The sequence below is a fragment of the Acanthochromis polyacanthus genome, chromosome 6, assembly GCF_021347895.1.
Source record: "Acanthochromis polyacanthus isolate Apoly-LR-REF ecotype Palm Island chromosome 6, KAUST_Apoly_ChrSc, whole genome shotgun sequence".
Taxonomy (NCBI): Eukaryota; Metazoa; Chordata; class Actinopteri; family Pomacentridae; genus Acanthochromis; species Acanthochromis polyacanthus.
This window is the reverse complement of record NC_067118.1, coordinates 40,436,296-40,449,494: the sequence shown is the minus strand read 5'-3', so window position 1 is coordinate 40,449,494 and position 13,199 is coordinate 40,436,296. Positions and strand designations below refer to the sequence as shown.

Here is a 13,199-nt window from a genome sequence, read left to right as displayed (position 1 = left end):
GAAGTAGCAAAATCCGGGCTTCATTTTCTCGGCGTTGAAACCAACGTGAGACATCACGGTTAGTTCACGCCTGGCTGGGATAGACTCCAGCAACCCTGTGGCCCTAATGAGGATTAAGCGGTGTATAGATAACAGATGGCTAGTTTGATTACTCCTTCATTTGGTTCTTTGATAGAACAACCTCCACCAGTCCTGGATTCCTCTCTTCCTTGGTCACTTTTCTGTGACTTTTATCACTGAGCAATAAATTGCTTTACCCATCCAATTCTAAGTTGTTTTTTTTTGCACCCAGTGGACCCTAGATATCGCTGGGTTGTACCAATAATACTCTGACATGTACCACCTATTTAAACAAAGCTGCAGACTAAACACCCCCCACATCATGGTAGCACCGCTAATCGATGTTGCAACACGGTCTTCCAAGCAGGACAATGCACCAACGGCAACCCCACAAAACTGCTCAGAAATGGCTGGAGGAACACAATAAAGAACTCAACGTGTTCACTGGGCATCAAAACTACTCAGACATTTTACCAAGCATCCCTGAGATGAAGCAGAAGAAGCGTGATCGGAGGCCCCGACCACAGAACAGAGGATCTCTTTGCCTCTATCCCGGTGCCAGACACGACAAAATACCCCCACAGGTCCTGGATCCGCCAAAGACAGAACCATGTGGCAGCATCAATCGGCCCTACACAATGTTCGTCAAGTGCTTCTAATGTTGTGGCTAATCGGTGTCACATGCAGATTAATCATAATATAAGTCACGTTCTATTTGCATATGACTCTTTAATGTGTCTGTGTAGTGTAATATTTTTTGGGTATGATGTGCTAAAAGCAAAAGATGATATAATTATGGAAAATGCTATTAGACTGAAGCCCAGAAGTAAAGCATATGTATAAAATACATAATAGTATAATATGCACGAAATTTATCACTAAATGATGAGGGTAAGATGTGGAGCAAAACAGCAGAAAATGTCTGGGCATGTTCTCTGTAAAAGATGACCTAATGATAACTTAATGCACATCTTCTGTAAAGAGAGATCTCGGGTGAAATATGAAAACCTGACGCCATGATCTGACCAATAGACTTAGAAAAGTATAATAATTTCAAAACTGCCACTCCTATTATACACCCTATAGGCGTGGGAAAATGACCAATGCTCACAGCAGAAAAGACGGCGCTCAGCTCAGTATTTTCAGTTTTTCTTGGGGTGTTACCACTGCTAACAATTACTTCTGGATTTTTTGTCGAGAACCAAATCCTGCTGCCCTCCGAATGCTGATTTTTCTTGGTGATTTTTTGAAGATCTTTAAAGAAACTTTTTAGACGTCAAGTCATAGACTCTGGCCTTGATTTGCAACTTAGTTTACATTTCATCATCTGCTGCTTTTAAACTTCAGGGTACATGTAAAAAAAAAAAAAAAAAATGTCTGTATCTTCTTGTCACATTCTACCAGATTGTGAAGTGAGTTAAAAGCAAATATATACTGTAAGTTCTCTGCTCATCCGACAGAAAACATAAAGCAGAGAGGGAGGCTGTAACAAAACAAAGGAGCAGCTGTGCTACACGTCATATTTAACTGATGCTGCTTTAAAATGACGCTCTGAAGCAAAGATTTTGTTAATGACTGTCGCTTCCTCTCTGTTCATGTTTCCTCGGTGCCTCCTCTGTTTCATCTCAAGCGGGAGGGACTCAGATGTGAGGAGAGGAGCGAAGGAAAGCAGGCTGAGAAATGAGAACAGGGGCTGGATGAGAGGTTATAATGTTATTAGGGGGATCCTTCGCCAAGGAGACCTCCATGTCAAATCAGCCAGCGTGGCGGTAAATTAAACTGGCATTTACATAAAAAATTGGCCGTGTCTATGAAATGAAATGAGCGTAATACGAGATGGCTTCATGCTGTGTACGTCGGCGACATGCCAGGAAACGAAGCAAAAAGAGGGAAGACGAAAACACACGGTGATTTCAGAATTAGACAACGGATTTGTAAAGGGACAGAAACACAATGTAAACATTCAATGTAAAAAATACACCAAAAAGCTGCACATTCTACAATTTATGCATTGAATGGTTCCTACTTTCATTACCGGTGAAATGTATATACTGATGTGCACCTGTCGCCGGAGGGAAAAAAAGCAAAAAAACAAGGACAAGAAGACACAAAAGGACACTGTCCTTCGCCCGCAGTATCTTTTAAGTGGAGTCCTTACGTGGTTTCTTGGTTGTGACGTTGACTATGCTGCTCTGTGGACCCACTCCAGCGCTGTTATAGGCCCGCAGGGACACCAGATAGGTACTGCTGCCCTCCAGATCCCTGATGAGAAGTGAAGTTTTATTCCCCACCGTCCTGATCACGCTGGCTGCAGCCTGCTTTTCCTTCTCACCCCAGTACTGCAGCTAAAACACAAAGAAACACAAGGCTACACTTTATTAGTTTGCATCTGATTTGCTGCTCCCAACTGTTTACAATTGTGTGCATAAAACCCAGAGGGGCCTTCCATACTGCAGCTTAATAACGAATAATCATATAGACTCTAATACAAGAAGGTCATCACATTTTTATCTAATGAAGGAAAAAAAAAAAAGCATATAATGCCACTAGCTTCTAGCCGCTATGTTTGTACAAGTCCTCATGTGTGGGCATGTGTTGGTTTGACCTCGTAGCCCAGGATGCGTCTGCGGTTGTTACTCCAGGCCAGCGGCTTCCAGGTGACCTCTACCTCGTATGCTGATACACTCCTCGCCCTCAGCCTCCCCGGAGCTCTGCTGGGCTCTGAAAGGCACACAGGCTGGTCAGGAGGGGGAAGAAGACATGGATTCACTACACCCACGTCTGCTGTCTGACTGTCTGAATATGCTGCAGCTCCATCCAGTCGATGCGCAGCAGAGTGAGGAGGAGTTTCAGTCGGAAATTAGGCGACTCAAAAGTGTGATATAAGAACTTAATTTGGTGGGTGATGTCTGTAGCACAAATGGATTTAACACATTTCTGCTAGCTGTTAGTACGTTAATAATGGAATTGCTCTTCTTCATTTTCTTTTAAAGGATCGCCACACACAGGAAAACACTTTCTGTTAAAGGATAACCAATCTTTACTGTCATAACTTAATCATCTTCTAGCTTTTGTGGTGCAGTTGTCCTGATTTCCACCACCACTGCCCGCTACAAGGCGCCGGTATATTGATTAAACATGATAGTACAGCCTACGAAAATTTGTGCTCAAGTCTCATATCTTTACATATTTATGATTAAATGTGCAAGAACTTGGGCTAAAGTGCACGAGAAATGCTCTTTTGCCGTTATTTATTGAGTCTTCAGGACTGTGTGGGTGTGGTTTGATCAGTGAGACCCAAAGTGAGGGTCAGGCTGAGAAGAATTCCAGAAATCAAATAAAATTTAAAAAATATTAGAAGCAGCATATTTAACCTATAATTGCTGCAAAAGACATAAAAATGTGAGTTTAATGCTCCTACACAGTATATGTTTACTCAGTACCAGAGTTTCTGCATAGGGGTAGCTTATCCTGGTGGATTCTGCTTCTAGCTCAGATTAAAATGCTATAAAATAATATTAGGGATGTCAGGCTAATGGGGTTTTTTGTGTGTTGTTTTTACATCTGTGTTCAGATCAGTCTGTTCATGCTGCACATAATGCAGCTGATATTGGTAACTCAACAGAGGAAAACAACCCAAAACTTCCACTAACCTGATGATTAAAAAATGCTTTTAAATCCTCAATTGGTATATAAAAGCCATTTTTTCCCATCTCAATCCTTCAAGCTTGTAAGAAGAGCTCAGAAATAAACACAGATACAGATGTTGCTCGTGTAAAATAACCTAAACTAGTAAGACATGACATGAGGTTTAGTTTCATGTAGAAACAGAAATCAGTCTTCCACAAATTGTTAAGTTGTGGCAATGATTTTTCATTATAATACTAATTAAAACTGGAATTAAAGGAGTTAGTTTTGGTGTTTTTGTTTAGCTAGTTTGATGATTCTGTTAGCCTTCGTTTGGTTTTATTTGATTCTTTGATTGTCATCCGGTCCTGTTTTTCTTTGTCCCATGATTACTTTTCTGTTAATTTTGTCACTGAGGAATAAACTGCGGGCTGCACAGTGGAGTAGTGATTAGCACTTTTGCCTTTCAGCAAGAAGATCCCTGGTTCAAATCCCGGGGTGGACACGGGATCTTTCTGCATGGAGTTTGCATGTTCTCCCTGTGCATGCGTGGGTTTTCTCCGGGTACTCCGGCTTCCTCCCACAGTCCAAAAATATGCTGAGGTTAACTGATCACTCTAAATTGTCCGTAGGTGTGAATGTGAGTGTGATTGTGTGTCTGTATATGTAGCCCTGTGACAGACTGGTGACCTGTCCAGGGTGTCCCCTGCCTTCACCCGAGTCAGCTGGGATAGACTCCAGCACCCCCCATGACCCTAGTGAGGATAAAGCGGTGTATAGAGAATGGATGGATGGATGGAATAAACGGCTTTATCCAACCAACAACCTCTGTTTTTTGGTTGCATCCAGCTGACCCCAGAGACAATAACAGTCAGACTTGTACCACCCACTTAAACATAGCTGCACACTGAACACACCCCATCATCATGGCAGCGCCACTAATCGATGTTAGCAGGTTTCCTAGCAGGGCATCACGCCCACCACAGCCCCCAAACACTGCTCAGGAATGGCTCGAGAAGCATAACAGAGGACAAAACATGCCCACCTGCCATCAAAACTACTCAAACTATGAATTAAAACACAAAGACATTACAGTAATGACTAACACTGATGTGATAATGCATTGCTACTCTGTAATGCAACAGCTGACAATGTGTAAGTGTTATTCCAGACATCTGCAGCATCACACACCTTCCTCTGCTGAGTAAATGGTGGTCACTGGACTGAAGGGTCCTTCCCCCTTGTTGTTGTAAACCCCGACTTTGACTTGGTAAGGGGAGAAGGGAGGGATGCTCTCATTCTTGAAGACGTATCTAGAAGCATCTGGCGACGTGACGGCAGCCTGCATCCAGCCCGGCGCCCCAAGTGGGCGGAAAGCCACCACGTACCCGAAGCCCGGACCGCTCTGCAGCTCCTCAGGAACAGGCTGAGGAGGTACGAGATGACTCAGAGGGATGACTCAAGAGAGACGAGCATGACTGATCTTACAGATATTAATACCTAAAAGAAACGCAGCTCTGCACGGATTAGGCCACTTAGACGAACAGCGCTGAGGGCGCTTTCTGTCCGCGCAAGCCTCGCATGAACTTATCGTTCTGTCTGGATAAGTGATTTTATACTGAGGAGAAATATAATAGCAATATCCACACAGCACTGCAGACTTATCCTCAACATGTTACAATGCTTTAACTATAAAACTGATGCCAGAAATCCAAACAATGTAAAAATCAATATTTCATTACGGTTGTCTTTTATATCAACTTTAATATGAACAGGACTGTTTTGTTACATTTCAGAAACACGTAACATTTGAGATTTTTAATCAAAATCGCTCTCGATTATGTGCTTCAATATAGCACATGACTAAAAACATATTCACACCAACTCTAACTGCTAAGAAGATACGCAAACAACAAAAAAAACCCCACAAACACATGCTCACCTCCCATGTGATAACCAGCTCCGAACGTCCTCCACCGCCACCGTTCACCCTCGCTGGAGTCACTCTGGGAACTAACAGGTCAAACACAGTTTCAGGTTTTAGAGGATGTTAAAGTCTGTATATTCAGATGTCTGCAATTCTTACTGAAAATATGGCGCCTTCTGTTCCTCACCATTACAACATGTCTAAAATTTACAACTTTTTAAACTTTTTGCGGCTCCCTCGAAAGCTGTAAAAGGTTTTATACAACTTTTTTATATTTGCAGTGGTGCTCCCAAAACCCATCACGTTATGGTGTTACTGGAGCTCTAAATTACAGCCCTGTACTCGTTTAAAGGGTGTTTCTGTGGGTTGGTTATAGTGAGACAGCGTAATGCAGGGGCTTAAAACTCATTTTAGTTCAGTCTTTATGATCGAAACGACAAAAAAAAAGACAAAACAACAAAAACAAGGCAAACTATTACAAAAATGAGACACAAAATGACACAAAAGCGAGAAACAAAATGACAAAAAATGAGACAAAACTACACAAAACAAAGACAAAAAAATTAGACAAAAAAGTTACAAAGCGACAAAAAAATGAACAAATGACAAAAACGAGGCCAAAAAAATTACACAACTGACAGAAACAAGACAAAAAATGACAAAAACGAGAAACAAAATGACAGCAAAAATAGCGAGACAAAAAACCCACAAAACCACAAAAACAATGCACAAAACAACGAATAAAATTGAAACACAAAATGACAAAAATAAGACAAAAAGCACAAGCTAGCAAAAAGGAAGCACAAAACAACCAAAACATGAGACAAACGACTAAAGTGACACAAAAAAACAACAAAAACAAGACAAAATATTACAAAATGAGACACAAAACGACAAAAAAACAATCAACAATCCAGTATTTTACTTTATGATCAACACAACTTGCCATGGTCTAGAAATTATTTCAAATTTATAGTTTTACTAATTTACTAAGACGTCCCGTGGGCCGGATTGGACCCTCTGGAGGACTGCTTTTGGCCCACCGGCTGCATGTTTGACACCCCTGGTGTAATGAGTTGCTTCTATTGTGTATTGTTGCATCTTGCATGTATATGTGGCTGCTCACTCATAAATGCATATATAGGTACATATGTTTGCATGTATGTATAAAAACTCTGCTCACATTAACACTCTTTGCGAGAAAACATCTGAAATGAATGAGTTATAAAGCAAAAATAACGTATCTATTATAGGTATTTCCATGCAGCGGCTGAAAGAGGATTTATTTTTCGCTCTCTACATACAAGCAGGTGAAAGTATCTCACTAAAGGTGCCTGGAATCAATAATGTTGCTGGTTCATTCATGTGCTGTGCGCCTTGAGGAAGCAGAGATTTCTCTGAAATACTGCGCTACAGTAAAGTTCTTTGAAGGAATCTAATTGCTGTCCTGAAGTCGGATCTCTCTCCCCATAATGTGCATAATTTAGAAAGCATTTGTGTCACTGTTGGCAGCGGAGGAGATGTAAGGAACTTCTGATACATACGCATTTCTTTGGTGCGGGCCTTTTTGGAGGGTTTGCTGGGCTCTCCTGTTCCTATGCTGTTGGTTGCCAAGACTCTGAACTCGTACTCCACCCAGGGACTCAAGTCAATGACAGTGGCTGACAGCTGCTTCCCCCCCAGCAGCTCAGGAACTGAGAGACATCACAGAAATAACCTTTCATCAAAGCCCTGCAAGATCTGCCACTGAAAGTTAGCCAAGCTGCTGATGTGTTATTTACTGTCACTTTATGTGTGGTGTTCAGAAACAGCATGCCAGTCGCCGCCCTCGGTCCTTTTTATCTGCTCAGTAAATTTAACATTTATGAAAACCTACACACAGACTGTCGGATGAAACCGGCCTACCAGTGGTGACGGCTTGCCACCCCAGAGAGAAGGGCGTCCTGGCCTGGATGGTGTAGCTGAGGACGGGGCTGTGGTTGTCCGAGCCCGGTCCCCAGGAAACGGAGGCCGTGGTCTCCGTCATCTCGGTCACCTGACAGTCCACGGGAGGGCCCGGAGGACCTGGAAACATAATTAGTCACAGCTCACTCACACAGAGTGATAAATAGTGCTGAGATTAATGGAGACACAGAGTGGGTGGGCCACGCTTCGAGCTGCTGTAACACACTGATCTGACAGAGAGTATGAGGAGAACAGCTGCCAATACTTACTGAAGCAATCCTCAGCTACAGCCAGTCCAACTTTACTGTTACATCAGCGGTGATTTATCAAACAAACACAAACAAAAAACAAATCTGCACTTTGTTCTAGAAAACGTGGTTCCATTCTTTTAATATTTTTTGCAATCTGATGATCAGAACCTCTGCGAGGTAAATCAGAGTGGCCACAAGATGATTAATAGGACAGCAAAAGAGATAGAAAAAAAACGCTCTACTGAATAACATTACATTCATTTTTCTCTGATACTTTTTTTTTTGTGAAGGACTCGATAGCTTTACCCCGTCTAAAGATGACTGAAGTGAAACAACCTCAGGGTATCATGAGGGAAAAGCTCCAGTTTGTCAGAAACACACACGCAGAAAAATGCACACTGCTTCAGTTTAAGAGGTGAGAATCCAAAAACCACTGAGCTACAGGGGTTTATGTGGGCTAATAATGTGGAATTATAAACCTGTGAATGGAAATTCAACAATATTTACCACGAACATTGAAACTATGTTGTGTATAATCAAACCATCCTTCTTCTTCTTAATGTCTTGTGTAACTGCGGTGACGACCATGCCTTTCCACTCTTCTTTGTCACACGTTGCATGTAGTAGAGCGTTAGCCTTCGATGTATTTGTCCAGTCCTTGATGTTGTTATCATGTCATTCTCTGGCGTCCTCTTGCTTTCTTCCCTTCTATCTTTCCTGTTATTACAAGACTCTGTATGCTATTTCTCCTCATCACACGTCCCTGGAATTTAATTTTTCTCGATTTGATGGTTGCCAGCGTTGTTCTTATCGCATTTGCTCTCTTCATTTGTTACTCTTTCTACCCACAATATCTTTAGCACTCTTCGTAGGAGCCACACTTCCGTTGCCTGGAGTCTCTTCTGCATATTGTTTGATATTGTCCAGCATCCATATAGCAAGATTGACCACATGGAGCATCTGAAGATTATTAGTTTTGTCGGTGTACTGATGTGTGTATTTATGAAGATGGCCTTTTTCTTGTTAAAAGCATCTTTGGCTATGGCAATATGTCTCTTGATCTCCTGGTCTGATCTGCCATCTGATGTTAGCTTGCTGCCGAGGTAGGTGAAGCTCTCGGTCTGTTTGATAATGTCTCCAGGAAAAAAAAAAAATCAAACCACACTATGCTATAACTGTGATGCGTGGTATTAGGAAAGATATAGTGTGTGGAAAGCAGAGCGTTTGCAGTGGAAATGCTTTTGCTAACTGTATGCTACTGTACAGGAACTGATAATTACTCTTTTTTAATGTTCTCTTTCATAACCATTAGGCGGCATCAGAAAAGTCGATGTGCATTTGTGATAACTTGCAAAAACTTTCCCATTCCTTCTGCTCCACATAAACAGTCAGTGTGCTGGTCCAGTCCCGTTACAATCCACTGCCAGTTCAGGAAAACACTCCACAAATGCCATGGAAATTATGTGGCACTTCACATGATGCATTTAGCGCTCGTTACTCATTTTAAAAAGCCGGTCTCCGACAGTCCACAGCTGCTGGTTGTGAGCCCAGCTGTAGCCGCTCTGCCTGGCTGTGACAGGTGAAGCCGGGGCTGGATGTGGTTATTGTTCAGTCTGCGGCGCTGTGGACGAGTCCAGCTGTTACTTTATGAACGTGCAGCGCTCCTCTGACAGATGTGAAGTTCAGGAATAGGGTAACTTCAATGCAACGCTTGACCAGCGAGACCATCACTGCTCAAACACCGACCGCTGCATGTCGTCAGCGTCACACCCATTAAAAATGAATGCGTGTCGGCCAGGATTCTACCGGCCAGAGCACAGAAACGGCTGACAGATGTGTCATCCCAAGGCTGCAGTCATAATCAGAGCAGCTCAGCAGTGGCTGAGTGAGTGAGAGGGCGGGTGAACCAGCTCCAGTTCTCTTTCTACATGCAGTGGTGCAGACTTGTGAAGCCACAGATGAGGAGGGTGGAGGTGCACACTCACAACCAGTGGGCTGTGGCAGGCTACTATAATACATATTACCATATCATAATACAGCCCAGACTTTCTCTGTGGGTCAGAGGGAATGCAAAAGGTGTTGGAGGTAAAGCAAAATGTAGCTCTTGAATAAAAAGTTGCCAGCTACAGTGTGGTCACAACTTCTTAAGTAGGAGTGTCTGTTTGTGGTAAAACACATCAAAAATATGTGCAGTAGTTACATCTTTATTTGGATTTATATTTTTTATTAGACTAAAAGCTGCATCACTGCCAAAATCTAATGAGGTGGTCCTTGTGTCATTTCTGAGCTTCCCTGAAAATTTCATCCAAATCCGTTATTCCATTTTTGAGTAATGTTGCGCACAGACAGACAGACAACCATGCGCTGATCGTCACATAACTCACATAAATAATTTGCAAATAAAAGTAGGGGTTTGATTGTGTTTCCAAACACGGAGCATCCTTACCTCTGACGACCACATCAGTGGCGATAGAAACACTGTCCACCTTGGTCTGAACTGCACAGGTATATTTCCCAGCATGCCTCAGCTGGATGTTCCGGATCATGATGTCACCATCCGACCGCTGTTGGTGCAGAAGTCAGGGGACGAAAAAGAAAACAAAAAGAATCCAAATAGTTTTTTAAAAAAAGAGTAAAATTTCAGGGTTTTTAGGTTACCAAACATGGTGAAAGAACTGCAAAAACAAGTGCAATGTCACAGTGATTTCTTCTTTTGGTATTCAGTTTATTACATTACAAAAGCAAAAGAAACGGCGCGAGTCCAGGGACGCGGCAAATGACTGAGTGCTGCTTTTCATGATCATTTATGAGTACAGGTCTTTGTGTAGAATTAAAAAGCTTCTTTCAGCTCCATCCCTTTTATTCTGCCTGATTCCATTTACTCTACAGACAACCAGTCAATGCCAAGCGCATTATTAGCTCTGAACTTTAAAGTTCGAACTGATGTTAAGTCGACGCCTTATCTGTGAAAGTGCGGAATTGTGGAACAGGATGAGGCTCGATAACTACTTTGATGTATAATCAGGGACATTTCATGGAGATAAAAATTCAGTTGCTCCAAGTCATTCGCCCCTCCATCATTAACATAATACAAGTGAAGACAGAATGGGTCACGGATCTCTCACTTAGGAACATTTTGTAACCTCCAAGCTTGTTTGTGAAATGAACAAAGACAGTAAGAAGTCCTGCAAGACATTATAATCATCCACTGTCTGCCTTTTAGACACAGAAGAAAAGCTAAATGTCATTTTCTGCCCTGACAATGCTGCAGCTGCCAGGGCAGCGTGGTTGCTTTATGACAGAGCTGACTACATAAAAATGTACAGGCACATTCCTTATTTGATCGTTTTCAACACCGAGATGAAAATAATGGGGTTTACCAGCGCATCCTTCAACTCTCTTTCACCTTAAGCAACATAATCCTGCTGTATATAAGACATCAGAAATTCATTCTTGCCCAACAGCTTTTATTCTGAATGCGAATTTGAGTTTTTTTTAGTTAAACATTTGCATTTGTGAGTCCTGCAATTTTATCAGCTCTTACTACAAAAACAATTAGCTCCACAAAAATGCAAAGAGTCACTATTTGCAGCTGCAGAATGCTATAAAGTTAAAAAATCATGAGTGTCGTGCTGACAGTGAGGTTGTGTACACATCGCTGCTGCTGACGAACACTTTTTCTGTTGTGCAACACATTTTAAAATACAGTTTATTTGCAACCGGCAGACATAAATAATGCTGCCGTTGACTTTAAAACTATTATCTGCTCGCAATTACAAATCCAACTGAACCTGTTTGTTCTGTCTTTTTATCCGTTTTCTCAAGGAATTTGTCGCTGCAGTTTATTCAAGATAGAATATTACAACTTCAAGGTATTAACACACACTTTTACAATAACACAGCAGCTTAAAACTAACACTGTGCTGGACTGACAAAGTGTGTTTGGTCTGTCACTGACAGTGTCAAAAGTAGAAATCAAACATTTGTATGTTTAAAGGAGCAGAACTTGGACTGTACAGCAGCGACATTGGCGACGCCTACACTTGATGTACAAACTAAGGAGTCACTGCTGATAACATGTTGAGCTTTACATTTCTTCCCAGTGGACTCCCTCGACAAGCACAAAGCAAGCAATGCCAAGAAAGAAAAAGTAGATATGTTGACAAAGCAGTGCTGCTGTCAAATAGATCAGGAAAGTCTTCATAATCAGGCTATTCACAATTAACAAACCAATAGCGTGTCATGTGAAGGAATACGTTCACACATGATTATAAAGCTCTTCATGTCAACGATCATTCCAAAAAAATGAAGAAAAAAAACAAAACAAGAGGTGATACAGAGGCCGAGACCTCATAATTGCATTTCCCAATTAAAAGATGATGATCTAATGGAACGCATGGCTGCCGCGCGCTGCATCGCCACTTCCTTGTTTCCTGCTTCTGTCAACGGAAGAGATGTTATTAAGAACAGGCAAACAGAGCATCCTCCTGTTGCACGAGGGAAATGAGATGCAAATTTGCTAAAATATGAAATGAAATTGAACTGGAGCTCAAACAGCTTCCTTACGAATCATTTTAAACAGCTATAGATATTACACACAATGTCATCCGCAACAGAAAGCAGGTAGAGAAAGATTATTACAAAGAGCAAAACTATTCACACAGCGCTTTGCTTTGAGCTCGTTTTTTACATCCTGGAAGCTTTTATCAAATCAAGAGCACCACCTTCAAATGGAAACACACAAGTTTTCAAAAGAATATTGAAATATTTCAGGGATTTTTTTTACAGTGGTTCAAATAATGTTCTGCAAAAATGACGAGTTCAAAGGTCACTTAAACAACTCATGTTTAGCTTACAGTCAGAGTTTTTGCGTGTCACGAAGGTTTCTCCCTTTTTAGCCAGCTAGGTCACCATGGTAACCGATGCTGCAGAGATAACCTGGTGGAGTTTGGGATTTAAAACGACTCTAAGAAGCAAGAAAATCATTTGGGGAATATGTTTGATCTGTGAATCTGTTGAGCTCTACGTTACTAACATCACTGAATAAAGTTGTGTAGTTACAGTATGGCACACTGTATGCATCGTGTTGCCATGGGGACCCAACATGTATTGAGTTAGTGATGCAGAAATCTCAAAAAATGCTTTTATGTCTGGTCCTGATTTCCTGCGAAATCAGTTTGCATTTTGGTAGTGCAGCTGATAGAACACACATTAGAAAATGATTATTCTATTGGCAGAGAATATTCAATTAATGGCATTTATTTCACTTGAAAAAGGCCAAAAATGAAAGTGATATCCTGCATTTGGGGGCAGTGTCAATCGGGAATGCACTTCAGCACAATATGTTTAAATAAATTAAGCCAGTGCTCATGCATCATTTGCAGTAGCAG

General features: G+C 41.6%; 1 protein-coding gene across 2 annotated transcripts in view; it reads right to left on the bottom strand.

The window, feature by feature from the left end:
* cntn3a.1 (contactin 3a, tandem duplicate 1) overlaps positions 1–13,199 on the bottom strand; it is a 99,907-nt gene that overhangs the window by 7,892 nt on the left and 78,816 nt on the right. For both annotated transcript variants that reach the window (XM_022206595.2, XM_022206587.2), the window contains exons 14-20: positions 10,256–10,373; positions 7,520–7,678; positions 7,159–7,308; positions 5,630–5,700; positions 4,879–5,113; positions 2,666–2,781; positions 2,219–2,405 (exon numbers count right to left, since the gene is read on the bottom strand). In XM_022206595.2, the coding sequence (XP_022062287.1) occupies positions 2,219–2,405; positions 2,666–2,781; positions 4,879–5,113; positions 5,630–5,700; positions 7,159–7,308; positions 7,520–7,678; positions 10,256–10,373 (1,036 nt within the window). The remainder of the gene's footprint in view (positions 1–2,218; positions 2,406–2,665; positions 2,782–4,878; positions 5,114–5,629; positions 5,701–7,158; positions 7,309–7,519; positions 7,679–10,255; positions 10,374–13,199) is intronic.